This window comes from Grus americana, chromosome 5, assembly GCF_028858705.1.
Source record: "Grus americana isolate bGruAme1 chromosome 5, bGruAme1.mat, whole genome shotgun sequence".
NCBI lineage: Eukaryota > Metazoa > Chordata > Aves > Gruiformes > Gruidae > Grus > Grus americana.
In genome coordinates this window covers 34,416,785-34,431,644 of record NC_072856.1, presented here as the reverse complement: position 1 = coordinate 34,431,644, position 14,860 = coordinate 34,416,785, and the positions used below count along the sequence as shown (strand labels likewise).

The following is a 14,860-nucleotide window of genomic DNA, read 5'->3' as shown; positions in this document are numbered from 1 at the left end:
TATCCAGACTACTTTATTCCAGCGTGCATGTCCGCATAAGAGATGTGAAATCCTGCCGCAAAATTAAATGTCATCACATTGTCTTTATAGCCTTGCTTTAACCAGTAATCATTGATCAACATTACTCAAACCAAAATAATAAATTTGAGACTACAAAAGGAAAAAAAAAGGTAACACTTGCAAATTATATCAGTTCAAATTTTAAATGTTTTCCAAATAAATATCATATTATTTGAAGCAGTATGTAAATATTTACTTCAGTTTTATGTCTTCAGTTTTCAGATGGAAAGACAAGGTACTTCTATGTGTTTGGAAAGGGTTTTTTCCAAACTGCTTTGTTCTATATTTACTCCACAAATTGTGCTTTTAATTCTTATTATGGGAATTGAAAGTCTAAGTAACTCAGAATTATATTAAAGAATTTCTAAATGAAAGCAGCAACATTATAACTCCAGAAATGTGAATTCAGGTCTGAGACACCTTGACATTTCTAAGACAGCTGCAGCTGGAGATCATCTCCTCATGTACAGAAAATCCTGATTACATAGATCTTTACAGGGATGAATTAAGGTAATTCTCACTTGCAAGTTTCAGTTTTTATTAATGCAAATTTTAAATTGATTAATTTCTTTTGATATAGGCAAAGGTCAATAAGATGTGCAATTTTTAAAGGCAGAAAATACCTGAGATCTAAACTGGCTGTGTTCATATGAGCTTGGCATTTCCGCGTCACACTTGTTTTCGCCTCATTCCCTTGCAGTCATTTGCTTGTATAGTTTCATGTTTTCCTGTCACTGTACTCATAGCTGTTATGTGTTGTGCATTAGAAGCATCCATCCTACACCAGTTCAGCTGTTATCATGGCAAAAGGTGAACAGCCCATCCCTGGTCTCATCAGTTATTGCCATCACGCAGCAGGCAGTGCAGGAGAACCGGTAAGAGACACTTCCAAGAGGCTTTTGCACTAACAGTAGCTAAAAATACGCTGCCTGCCTCCTAGTCTGCTGTGTGAACAGACAGTGTTACTTATTTTCTTTTAACAACGACACATCAGTGCTATCTTTCAGAGAACAGGCTACAGAAAGTATTCTGTTAAGATACAGGGCTAAACAAGGTAAAGTTTGTGCGCGTTGTCAGTTTGAATCATTTGGCTGCTGAGATAATCGTTGCTATAAAGCCTGTGTTTCTGATTAGTCATTGGCTTTATTATCTAATATACTCAATAACTGAATATAATTAAAATGATGTCCTAAAATTATTGCTTTAGAGCTATGAAATTTTGGTAACTTTTTCCCCTTCGTTTGCCTTGCTTTGCTTTTTTCTCTCAATAGTTTGTCAACATAATACAGCATTTGCACTGGGTGTTCATTATTTGCTTTCAGCACTCGCAGTTTCTCCCTTATTTTGTATTCTGCTAAGAAGTAGAATTTCTCAGAAAGAGAAGAAAAGACTTGAGGAGTCAAGACACAGTGGACTTATTATAAATGACTGGATTTTAGTGAATAGTAGGCAACTATTTCAATGAATAGTAGAAAGGATGTAGTTTATTATAACCCAGGGGTTTTAACTCGGGCTCTAACAAAATACTGTATTTTCCATCTCCCAAAGATTTAGTCTAGGCTTGAATCAAGATAGAATAATGGCTACAGTATCATCAGGAATGAAACCTAATTTACTGTATTCATAACTGTAAGAGAAAGCTGAGGAAGGCAATTGGCCTAGAGAGAGTTGTGCTGTCTGACCCGTTTATTCCATGTCAGCCAGCAAACGGGGTGTAAGTTCTTGGGAAAATATGTCACCAGATTTGATGACTGGAGGCTGCACTTTCTTTTTCCCTCAGGCAACAGTAATTTAAACCATCAGTCAAATAGCATAACGCTTCTGTATTTAAAACATGATGACCATGTCTCTTGAAAAGTCATTTAGGAAGTGTGAAGGCTTTAAAGTTCACACACCTGATATAAAGCTATATATGTGTACATGCATACATACACACGCACACACACATTTATTTCAATAGTTTCATTTTTTTGAGTTGAGCTGACTAAACTAGAATTGGCACCATATTCTTCAGTATCAGTAAAACAGTGAATTCAGCCCCTCTGAAGCATGCTGTGAAGCTGTCATCCAGGCTCCTGCGCCCTTTTGCAAACTATTCTTGAGCGGTTGTTTTACGCATTCTGTAATCCAAATCAGATTTTCAGATTTAGAGGAGGAAGTGGCTAGTTTCTGAGAAGGTGGTTGTTGGTTTTAAAGCTGTCCTTTCTTTATGTTTTTAAGATATTTTTGCTCTTGTATAACAATCACGGTAATTAATAATCTACAGCTTGTTTTCTTAGTGCTTCACCAGCACTGTCAATCTTTGTTCCAGTCCTCCGCAAAAGAGAATAAGGAGCTCATATCTCTTCCTTTTTCTCCTTCTTGTCAACACTTAGTTCTCTAATCTGAAAGCACAAATATTTAAACCGATATAAAAGTACTTCTGGAAAATGTCGTATCAGATAACAATTGTAGAAGCCATGACTGGTGGATATCTTTCTATGTCACTTCATTAATTTCTCACTCATTTCTTTCTCCATCAGCATGTTACAACAGGTTTTCCACTCCATCTAGTGTAAACAGAAACTATTGTCACTGAATTTAGTTTTATTGTACCCCATTTAGAGTTTTGAGACCTCTACCCTCTATTAAATTTGTTTGAAACTGGCAAATGACATCAAAAAGTCTAGGGGGAGACATTGTAAATACGCAGAGTGTGACTTTGTGAAACTTAAAAAAAAAAATCTATCCAAAACACAATAATATTCCTGCCTTTCCTTATTGCAGATTTCCAGGCTCTGGAAAAGACAGACATTTCTCATGGGTTTATCAACCTCTTTCACAGGGTTAACAAGATGTTGTCTTGATTAGAGACTTAGATTGCCTAAATTTAATTTTAAAAGGAAAAAAACTTACTAAATGTAGGTGAGAAAAATGAGACATTCCCCATATCACATAACATATATGCATAGAAATACCAATCCTATTCTATTGTTCCTTTCACTTAATGAACAGTATATATCCATTATATTTTTTATATTTTCATGTTTATGCAGTGTATGTATTTGTACCTTCTCTGAAATCAGCAGGTGGTAGTGGTTTAAAGAGAATATTAATGCTGGTTTTAGCAATACAACACACTCCGCTGTCATGTTAGAGAAATAAACCTCTTGAGAGCAAAGTTTGTAACTGTGAACTGATTTAATTCTCTCAGTGAGATTTTGTGTCTGTGAAAGGTAGCAAGCTGAATCTTAAGAGTTCTAGATAGTTTTATATATGGATTGTTTTATGGCAATTGCATTTTCTGTAAAGGTAGTGATTAGGGAATAATTCTCATTGAAATTAAATGCCTATAATCATCTTTTCCCTTTATCTTCAGCCTCCTTTTCTGATTAATGTCCTGGCTGAAATTTTGCTTAAATTTTAATTTTCTCACAGACAAAAATTAGTTCTTCACATACAGTTCAATGGAGACTGGAATTATCGCAGTCACTGTGTTGCAGAGAGGGTTTTTTGTTCTGAAAAAGGTGATATCGGATAAAATCTTAGAAGCAATGATAGACTGATGGATATGGTGGATAGAAAAAAAAACCAAAACAATTACTTGCCTGAAGGGGATGAGACAATCTGTAATATCTGGTTACTCTGGAGTAACCAGGCTAAACCCAGGGAGAACTGGATTATAGTATCATTTGCAAAAGCAATATTGTATTCGTATTGTATTATGTGATCTTGGAGTAAATGAAAGAGGTAATGGACCCGTATACAATCATATCAAGATGTGTGCAGCTTTTTATCACAGGAGAGTAAAGAAAAGGTGCCTTATTTGAAGACTTAAAACTGTTCTTTCTTTTACTGTGTCTTTATTTGATGCCTTTATCAAAATGTAGGTTCTTTGCTGCATTGTCCTTAGTCATGGAGATTAAAAGGAAGCATTAAAAGTTGTAGGTAGTATTGGAGCTACGCTAATATAAAACTTGGGGATGTCAGCCTTTTTTTGTGTTTAACATATTTAAGATGGGATTTCAGGAGAAAAAGAGAACAGAAGGGAAATGGTGCTTCTGACTACAAACTGTTTGCATGATCATTATTCCTGTTTACCTCTCTGTATAGTACATCTCTAAGATGCCATTTGCAAATCAGAATATTCCAAGTAGAGGCCAGTTAGGCAGTGTTTCTGGAGAGGAAGATATCCCTGGCATAATTGTCGGTAGTGAAGAGAAACTCTACTGACTTCATAATTTGGAGTGGAAATTGCAGCACAAGTTACTTAGCCTTGAAAGATCCTCTGAAGAAAGTTGTTTGGTTTTTTGGGGTTTTTTTATGCTGATAGAAATTGACTGGCAAAAAATACCGTCAGTCTAGAAACATAGCAGTAGACCAGAAAGCAGGCAGTTGGTGGCACACTGAGAACAATATCTATTTCCACACAACTTATAAGCAGGTTATAAATATGAGAAACTCTAACGTGTGGAGGAGGATTTATGGTGAAATAAGATCCCCTAGATATAACCCAGTATCTTTAAGTCAAGGTTGCTAACTTAGGCATAGTCATTATTTATAGATGGGAACCAAGGAAGTTGAGGGGAAACGTATGACATAAAAAAAGCAGTATTTTATGATTTGAGTCTTAAGATTGGTTATTTTAACTGCACAGAGACAAGCAAGAAAGCTGTCTTAATATCCTGACACTGATCCTAAGGATACAACAGATTTTAAAAGCTAGGATTCAAGCTTGTTCCTGGAAGGAGGTATTTTCCAGTGGGTTCCCTTCATCCCCCAGCCTGTATTGATATGGGGAGTTGCCCCTAACCCAGGTGCAGGACCTTGCACTTGACCTTGTTGGGCCTCATGAGGTACATGTGAGCCCACTTCCTGAGCTTGTCCAGGTCCCTCTGGATGGCATCCCGTCCCTCAGGTGTGTCAACCCCACCACTCAGCTTGGTGTCATCTGAGGGTGCACTCAATCCCACTATGTCATTGATGAAGATACTAATCACTACTGGTCCCAGTACAGACACTTGAGGGATGACACTTGTCACCGATCTCCATCTGGACATTGAGCTGTTGACCACTACCCTCTGGATGCAATCATCCAACCAATTCCTCATCCACTGAACAGTCCACCCATCAAATCCATGTCTCTCCAATTCAGAGAGAAGGATGTTGTGGGGGACAGTGTCAAAGGCCTTACAGAGGTCCAGATAGATGATATCTGTAGCTCTTCCCTTGTCCACTGATATAGTCACTCCATCTTAGAAGCCCACAAGATTGGTCAGGCAAGATTTGCCCTTGGTGAAGCCATGCTGGCTGTCTCAAATCACCCCCCTGTCCTCAATGTGCCTTAGCATAGCTTCTGGGAGGATCTGTTCCATGGTCTTCCCAGGCACAGAGGTGAGGCTTACAGGTTGGTAGTTCCCAGGATCCCCCTTTTTACTCTTTTTAAAAATGGGTGCAATGTTTCCCTTTTTGTAGTCACCAGAGACTTCACCTGACTGACATGGTTTTTCAAGTATCATGGAGAGTGGCTTGGCAACTTGATCAGCCAATTCCTTCAGGACTCTGGGATACATTTTGTCAGATTCCATAGACTTATGTATGTTTAGGTTCCTCAGGTGGTCATGACCCTGATCTTCTCTTACAGTGGGAAGGACTTTGCTCCCCCAGTCCCTGTCTTGTGGTCCATCCACTCAAGAGGTGTGGGAAGAGAGGTTGCCAGTGAAGACCGAGGCAAAACAGTTGTTGAGTGCCTCAGTCTTCCCCTCATTTGTTGTTACCAGTTTTCCAGTCACGTTCACTGGGGATTTGCTTTCCTAGCTGGCCTTCTAATACGTTACGTGGGGGTAAAAAGAAAAAAAAAATGATTGAATTTTTATTTTTTGTCTTCAGAATGCATTTTAAACCAAGTGTTGGCTTTGAATGGTGGTTTCTAGTGCTTTTGTCTGCACTCCCCCCAGAGAGGCCTGTAGTTTTTGCAGCACAGACCTTAGATCAAGAATTTTTGTAGCTGAAATACAGTCTTCAGTACACGGAATGAAGAGTATTTACTCACTGCATGACATTTCTTATGAGAAATTTTCTCACTGCATGACATTTCTTCAGAAGGATTCAGTCATTGCTGATAAATGGGTTTCTGTTCAGAATATTGTCCCCTAGTTAGAGAATGGGAAGTCTGCTTCCCTTCATGCCACAGTAGAAATCACTGTTGGTCACTGTTGGGTTTGAAACAGAGGCTTAAAAGGAAAAACGTTACTTTCCTATTATTTCCTGGTGTAGTGTGTCTGATTCATATGTTTTTCAGGATAAATAGTATGTTCTATGCTACTTCAGTTAGAATATGATATTATATATTTGCTAGATATTTGTTACTGAAACTATGAGAACATGCCAATAACCACTGCCAGCACTGCATATGAGGATGTATGCAAACTGATGAATGAGGTATTCCTAGGTTTTTGATGTAATGTTTTGAGTAAGTTTCAAATAAATTATATTTTTTTACTATTAATTCTACCTCTCTTCTTTTTAAGATTCCAGATTCCATCATCTCTCGTGGTGTTCAGGTGCTCCCACGTGATACAGCCTCCCTCAGTACTACTCCTTCAGAATCTCCTCGTGCCCAGGCCACCTCTCGTCTTTCCACTGCATCCTGCCCAACACCAAAAGTAAGTACACTTATGCCTTGCCAGCTTCGTGCTCAGACATATAATCTATCAGATTAATGTATTGCCTCTGCTGATCAAGGTTGGTTTGCATGCAAGGGTTGTATCATTCTAAGTAATAGATAAAAATGCAAGACAGTATAGTTCATTCCATGTGTACTGTTTCACAGTTTAATATGTGGGTCCACCAATACGTTATGGTTACTGAAGTTTCACGTTATCTCTTGCAATATCGATCATGAATATGAAATTGTTAACACCTCGAATGTCTTGAATATCCCCAGGAACATAGATAATCCTGCCACTGAGTAACAACATTAAGCAAGTAGTATTTTCTCAACAAAATGTATGTGCAAATTTCTAGCCTGGGCTGGGGCAGTTCTGTGCCCCGCTTTATTTTTGGTCGGTTTAAGACACTTTCAAACCAACTGGTTTTGCTCAAACTTAGATATTTGCTGCCTGACATTTGGAAACAGAAAACAACCTAAATTGAATAGAAAGAAAGTTTTAATGCCAACCTTGTGGGATTATTTTTCAGCTCTTACTGATTACGCTATACTATTTAATCATTGAGGTGAACTCTGTTATGGTCTCTTTTTATCAAACTTTAAATAGCATACATCAAAAAACCTAAGTGAATTGACCAGTGGCAAGGCCCATAATGTTTACCTTCAGCAGGATTCCTTACAGCAGAAGAAAACTCTGTCTGAATTCGCTTTGTGCATTCACATTGCAAAGATCTTTCTGTGGCACCAGATGCTGACATACTAATAGGCCCATAGCAGATGGCAAACAATAACATTCTTCCTCATCTAATTCACGATCCTTGAAGATTATTCGGCTTGCTAAAGTGATTGGCAGCATCTGCTAGTTCTTCTTTCCTGCTGTCTCATTCTTTTCTGTCAGCAAACAAGATTTATTGGCAACCACCCACAGAAATGTTTTGGTTTAGCCTATGGGATTGTTTTATGCAGTACTCACCTTCACTGTAATAGAATCAGAATTATTCTGATGGACAGCATACTTGAACTTCGTTATATAGTCTACTTTTCTTAGGACGACGTTCAGTGACTTCTATCTGCAAGCAGCTCCTTCATTTTTTTGCTGAAAAATTGTCACTTGTCTGATGGCTTAAAAATAAAAACTCAGAGCTTATTACATTAGAACACGTGGAGCAGAAGAGCAATACGCAACAGGGAAATTGCACTGTTTTATGCCTGTTGACAAAACAAAAGTGTCCACAGAAAACCAAAGGAGACCAGGCATAAAAACAGAGACAACACTGCTAAGAAATAGCTCTAGATGAAGCCTGTATATTTTCAGGAAGGTTATCACAATGGGAAGGAGTAAAGCTTATCTGTTGTGAAGCAGAATGTACTCCTCTAGACTATCTTCAAAGATTCAGAGATCACAGCAGGAACCTACAAGAACTTTGAAACAGATTAAAAATCTGGAACTCTTCTTTGGGAAATTAATTGAGATGAGCTCTTATCATAATTGGATCATGCTTTGGTATTTCATGTTAAGCCCTGTTTTTCCTGTATTACTGTAAAATCGGATTTTGTTCAAAATGTGTGAGACCACACCACTTTTATAACAGGAATTGCCATGCAACATCTAGCTAGTCTAGCTTTTCTGTGATGTCTTTCAAAAGTGGGTGGTACAAGCTGATATAGGGAAAGATCTAGGAAAGCCCAGCTGGAGAATAAACTTGAAGGGTGATCTCATCTGTTCCTATTACATAGAGGTTGGAATTTGCACAAAAGTATAAGCTGCTTTGCCACTTAGAGAACTCTTTGTTCATTTTACTTATTACTTTAAAAAAAACCAAACTACTCATTATCTTTTTGTTCAGTCCTTTTCAGTACCCACAAGTTCTCAAACATCATCTGAATTTGTCAAGAAATATGGTTCATTCATATTCTTCAAGATTGTCAGTATGTCTAAATGTCTTCACTTTCTGTGTTTTTCCTTCTGGATCCTGGCTTTCTAATAATGCAATATGAATTCAATTTACAGTGGACCTCTTGATCCACACAGTGGTGAGAATAGAGATAAATTGTACTTCAGCATCCAGTTGATATTCCAGGGTGGTTTTTTTCCTTCTTTAATCTGCAAGTGTGTATCTTTTTCAATATTCTCATTTTCTGGTTTAGGAACTCATTTCAGGGCTCCAAAACACGTATATATGAGATGAAACAAAGGAGAGGAAGTTTCAGCAAAAAAACAATTTAGTTTTCTTTGACTATACTGTTTATTTTGGTTGGAGTGGTGGTCTAGCCGTAGAGCTATATTTCTTTGTCAACTACATATTCCAGTTTATTTTGTTGTACCATTTTCTTGTTGTATTTTTTGTCCTAAATGTTCATAAACCCTTACATCTCTCTTACTGAATTTGCTGAATAGCAGAAACTTGTGTGTGTGTCTCAGAAAAAAAATCAAGCTTCTGCAATGACGGGAGCACCTCTATTGAATGAATGTAAGTAGCAGGTTACTAATGCATGGGGTATTGGAGAGAAGGTATGGGAGAGTGCGTTACTAATACTCCTGATTGATCTGTTAGAAGTCTTTACCTTTTTATATTTATATTTTGAAAACCTAATGTTGTATATATATACACACAGGTCACGTAGACAAAATACAGCAATCAATTTTAAATTTGCTTTACTGTTCACACTTTATCTTCCAAGTTTTCTGAAAATCTCTGTTTCTAACAAAGTAGTAAATTATGAATATTGAGTTTGAACCTGTATATTTCAATCAGTCCTCAAAAGTTTAATTTCCTGAGAAAAGAAGTAATTATGTTTTTCGCTGTAGCCTCTTGGGAGGTCAGAATTTCTCAAGACAAATTTCCACTGGGACTACTTTGTCTGTCATTAGGTACATCCCCAAAACTAAGTAAACTTGGTTCTGTTAGCTTTTAATAAATCTCTGTAGAACACCTGCCTTGTTCTCTAAATTGCATTTGAGTTTCAAGCAAAATCCACTGTGGCTCAAAGAGCATTTAAACCATATTTATAGTAGATGGATTTAGATGTAGAGGCAATCTAAGCTTTACTCCGGGGGAAAACTGCACTAGCAGTCCTCCCTTTTAGTCATTCAACCATAAAGTTGATAGTGATTGTGTCAGATATTTTTATCTTCTACGATATAGTTTTGGCCTTTTTAAAGTTTTGCTGCTTTCTCAACAAGGTTAGATGAATTTGCTGAATACTCACATGACAAAAGTTTAGGAAGACACAGTGTGGCTTGCAAGTTTTTCTTGTCATTTCCAGTAACTGCTCTCTAAGATCTTGCTATATTTTTGTGTATGTTTGTGGTTGGCATTTTCATGAAGTTAAATGTAATGTTCTTTTCAGATACAAAAGCAATACGCTACCTAGTGTAAAATACCTTTTACAAATATGGAGAATTTTTTTTATGTTTGCATTAATGTTGACTCTTGGGGCTTTTTTTAAACTTATAGTATAAAATTTTAGATCTATAACTTCAGATAACTTAAAAGAATATATCCAGAGCAAATGACTGAGTCATTCCTTTAAACTTCTAATTTTGTTCTACTCTTAGGGAGATGATATTAGTATAAAAGAAAATTACAGCTTTCAAGTTGAAGTCTTCGCTTCTCCCATACTTAAATGACGTAATCAATATTTAATTTTTGGCAATGTTGTGTGGCAAAGTCAAATGAAGCAGATACAGAAGACCAAGGACAGGTTTTAAATTATTGCCAGGAATACATTTCAGTGACAAGAGGCGTTCAAAGTATTTCACTTTGCAAGATCATCAGCCTCACTGATGTTCAGATCTTCCACTTCAATATGCAAAGTTTCTTTCGGTGTTATCTTTGATCATGAAGGATCCTAAGGAACTTGTTATAGTACTTTTAAGATGAAAAGCGGATTTTTCTTTTTCCATCTTGCTACTTCATTCCTGGCACTCCTTACATTCTGCTTAAGAAAAAGTATCTCTGTACTTTACTTGCTGGTTATCTGTCCATTCCCTAGCTATCCATTTTTTAGTTACACTGAATCAGACAAAACCCTCAGTGGTGTTAAGTTACACCCTTACATATTTGGCAGTTAGCTTTTAATTCCTGCGTAAGAAAACTATACAGACGCTATTTTACAGCTAAAATGAGCAAGCAAGGCTACTTTTCAGAAGTTTTTTAAATTTTAGCAAAACTGTCATCTCCTCTATCCACCCCTCCATCCACACCTTCTTTGTAGCATAGTACATTTAATTCTGCGAGGTGATCACTTTCTTTAACTTTCTGTAGCTGCCTCCTATTAAGAACTGTTATCTTTATCATTTGTAAGTTGATATTCACCTAAAGACCTAATATTCCTAAAGTAAAAAGTATGATACTTTTAATTTATGTAAATGTTTCAGCTGCAGAGAATTTCTGAAATGAAAAGGCCTAGAAAAATACATTAAACAACTTCTAAAAAAATAAAAGGCTGATGAGAATTATTTCTGTGGCAAAAAGTTTTTTATTATCTCAATCATCGCCCATGCTTGCTACCAGTGAAAAATGATGCTTTGAACACCTTCTGTCATGAACCATAGCTTTATATGCAGATTGGTGCAAGTTTTCTACACAGTCAAACGAGTTACAAATTAATACTAAACCTAATTATGATTTATATTTTCAATCTAGTGTTGTGACTTTTAATATACAACTACTATGTGAGGTAATAACATTAGCAGATGGGAGCAGGTAGAGTTGAGAAGATGCTTTTGTATCAATTATTACAAATTTTTCAGTAGAATTATTTGGTATTTTTCAGTAGAAGAAAGATCAGGGTGCTTACCAGAAGTTCTTAGTTAATAATAAGATTCTGTTCAGGATGTGATTTGGCAAGCTGTAGTTTTGTGTACATTGAGTGCATTAAATTTTATATTTGTTATCTTGATTCCTACTGTTTCTTCTTAAGGTGGTCATCGAGGTGAAAATGATATGGCAAGTATGTGAATATATATTAAAATTAAAATTTGTACCCCTACATTAAATTCCCAAGTGAAGTTTTTTTTTCTTTTTTTATTTATTAAGCTTGCTATATGCTATAGTTTTTTCTACCTAGGAACTTGTTTAAGTAAGTAACAAGTGCTTTGGCACAGCTGTTTAGCTGTGATATGGTTAAGGAGCATGGGAAAGTGGAAGGGATGTTTTAAATTGTTAGGATGATCTAGGTAGGTGAAATCACAATCCGAGCACTGCAAGGGTTTCTTGCCTTTTTTTGTTTTGTTTTGTTTTGTAAAACAGGTAGCTGTATATAGACACATGGGCTTAATTAGATATTTGATCCTGCTAAAAATTCCAATGTTTTCTTGATTATTTCTGGGGTTTATTTCCTCTTAATATTTTTTTTTAGTGCACATTCCAGGATTACAAAAAATTATATTTAGTGAAAAGAGATGCTAAGAGAATGTATATTGGAGTAGAAAGTAGCCAGGGTTGCCTTAAGATGAGGAATCCTGCTTACTGATGCACATCAAGCTACTGTTTCCTGCCAGATTCTCCTCAGTACAGTGCAGCAGTGGCTTCCAAATCAATTACTAATTAAGATACTAGAATATTTTCCATACAGTCATTGCCTTTTTTCCTCCCTGTATAAAGTGTATTGTCCTGGCAAAACATGTGGATGATTGAGTCCTAACAAGTCTTATTTGTAGTTTACATTTTGGTTAGAAACCCTGATTGTTGTTAGTTAAAAACACTAAATGCCACAGCTTCAAAAGGGAGACATTGTAACTAAGAAAGAAGCAGCTTGGTATGCTTGGGATATTAAAAAAAACAACCAAACAAACAAATACATTATAAATAATATAAGCAAAGTCTACTAAAATGCTTTCTAAAATGAAAGATTCATTTTGTAGGAAGGTTGAAAAATATAGGGGTAGGGTTTGGGGCTATTTTGTTAGTACCAAAATAGACCCATCAACAAGTCTGAGCCTCTCTAGAGAAGCAAAATAAAGACTTGTGTCGTCAAGTTTAAGCTGAACATTGAATTTCAGGAGAGGTACATATTTGACTTAGTTTTATTTATTGATTATCTGTTTTTCAAGTAGTACCCTATTCATTGGTAACAGGAGTCTGTATGAAATAGTAGAGTGATGCCAAAATCCAGTTCCCTTCCTTGTCTCATGCCTAAGATCTGTTTACAGCAGGGCTAAAGAAGAATGTTAGAGTAGTTGGGAATTGACTGCCTATACCAATCCAGAGCATCCAGAACAATTCTTGTTTTCACAGAAGCAGCTGCTTCTCAGACCTGTTATATACGGAATCATATGAAGAAACTCTAATGTGCAAAATTTCCCTACGTTTCTCTTTCTTAGTAAGCAGTTGGTATTTTATTAAGCTCTGGAATTCTGTTCTTTTCCTGAGTCCAGTGAAGCTTTCAAACATGTGAGAAATAAGCTTCTCAGTCTTTCCCTGAAAATAATTATTTTTTCACATTCTAACTATTCTGCATGTGTATCCCTCCAGAAGAGAAAAATCTTTCAGTACAGACATCCTGGCTCACACATTCATTGCGTGAGTTCTGATCTATGTATACTTATGCTGCATCAGCTCGTCAGTTCCTCCTTGAAATGTTTTTTTCAATTAGCTTTGGGAGCAAGAGGTTTTATTTATTGCTATGCTTTCTTCAAATGCCAACTGTTCTTTTCAAATTCTGATAACTTCAGTTTGGCGTTACTTTTAGAAAAGGAAAAGATGTGCATTCTTCTCACATTGATTTCCTTCCCCTTTCAATTCCTATCCAGAATAAATCTCTGATGTATTGCAAGATGAGAGGCTTGGGGTTTGGTTTGGTTTTTGGTTTGGTTGGTTTTTTCCCCAAACAGCAATGTAGTTACATCTGGTTTTCATCCAGTTTCTTCATTTAGAAATTACTGTGAATGCTCCTCTACATAAATATTTGCTAGCTCCATTTTCAATATATCTAGTTCTGGTCTTGTCACCAATGCTTGTTGACACCGTTGGTGCCTGGTGATCATTTTGATGTCTTGCTGGAGTTGGCCTCTTGGAGCAATATTGACTTCCCATCTCCATTCATTCTCTTTTCCTTGGGGATATTAGTTCTTATTGTCTCTCTTACTGTCTCTCACAGTATACTTCTGGACAAAATGTCCAGCATACAGTTTGATAAAAACATAGTGCGATGGGTGAGCAGCTGGCTGACGGGTCGGGCCCAAAGAGTTATGGTAAACGGGGTTACATCAGGCTGGCAGCCAGTCCCTAGTGGGGTTCCCCAGGTCTCCATTTTAGGGCTAGTTCTTTTTAATGTTTTCATAAATTACTTGGATGTAGGACTAGAAGGTGTTGTGAGCAAGTTTGTGGATGACAGCAAATTGGGAGGAGCTGTTGATTCCGTCAAGGGTGGAGAGACCTTGCAGAGAGATCTGGACAGATTGGAGAACTGGGCAATCACCAACTGCATGAGGTTTAACAAGGGCAAGTGCCAGATTCTGCACCTGGGAAGGGGCAACCCTGACTATGCATACAGACTGGGCAATGAGATGCTGGAGACCAGCCATGCTGAAAGGGACTTGGGGGTCTTGGTCAACAGCAAGTTGAACATGAGTCAACAGTGTGCCCAGGCTGCCAGGAAGGCCAACCGTATCCTGGGGTGCATCAAGCACGGCATTGCTAGCCGGTCTAGGGAAGTGATTGTCCCACTCTACACTGCGCTGGTGCGGCCTCACCTTGAGTACTGCATGCAGTTTTGGGCGCCACAGTACGAAAAGGACATAAAACTATTGGAGAGTGTCCAAAGGAGGGCAACAAAGATGGTGAAGGGTCTAGAGGGGAAGACGTATGAGGAGAGGCTGAAGTCCTTTGGTTTGTTCCGCCTAGAGAAGAGGAGACTGAGGGGAGACCTCATCGCGGCCTACAGCTTCCTCACGAGGGGGAGCAAAGGGGCAGGCGCTGATGTCCTCCCTCTCGTGACCAGTGATAGAACCCAAGGGAATGGAATGAAGCTGCGACAGGGGAGGTTTAGGCTGGATATCAGGAAAACGTTCTTCACCGAGGGGGTGGTCAGGCACTGGAACAGGCTCCCCAGGGAAGTGGTCACAGCACTGAGCTTGACTGAGTTCAAGAAGCATCCAGATAACGCTCTCAGTCATATGCTCTGATTCGGCTGGTCCTGTGTGGA

At 37.7% G+C, this 14,860-nt stretch overlaps 1 protein-coding gene across 19 annotated transcripts in view; it reads left to right on the top strand.

Moving 5' to 3' along the window:
• The window catches only part of GPHN (gephyrin), a 292,089-nt gene that overhangs the window by 186,395 nt on the left and 90,834 nt on the right, over positions 1–14,860 (top strand). For 11 of the 19 annotated variants that reach the window (XM_054826338.1, XM_054826344.1, XM_054826340.1 and 8 more), the window contains 2 exons: positions 828–935; positions 6,570–6,704. In XM_054826338.1, coding sequence (XP_054682313.1) covers positions 828–935; positions 6,570–6,704 — 243 coding nt within the window. The remainder of the gene's footprint in view (positions 1–827; positions 936–6,569; positions 6,705–14,860) is intronic. The other 8 variants (XM_054826339.1, XM_054826351.1, XM_054826348.1 and 5 more) reach the window with 1 other exon arrangement.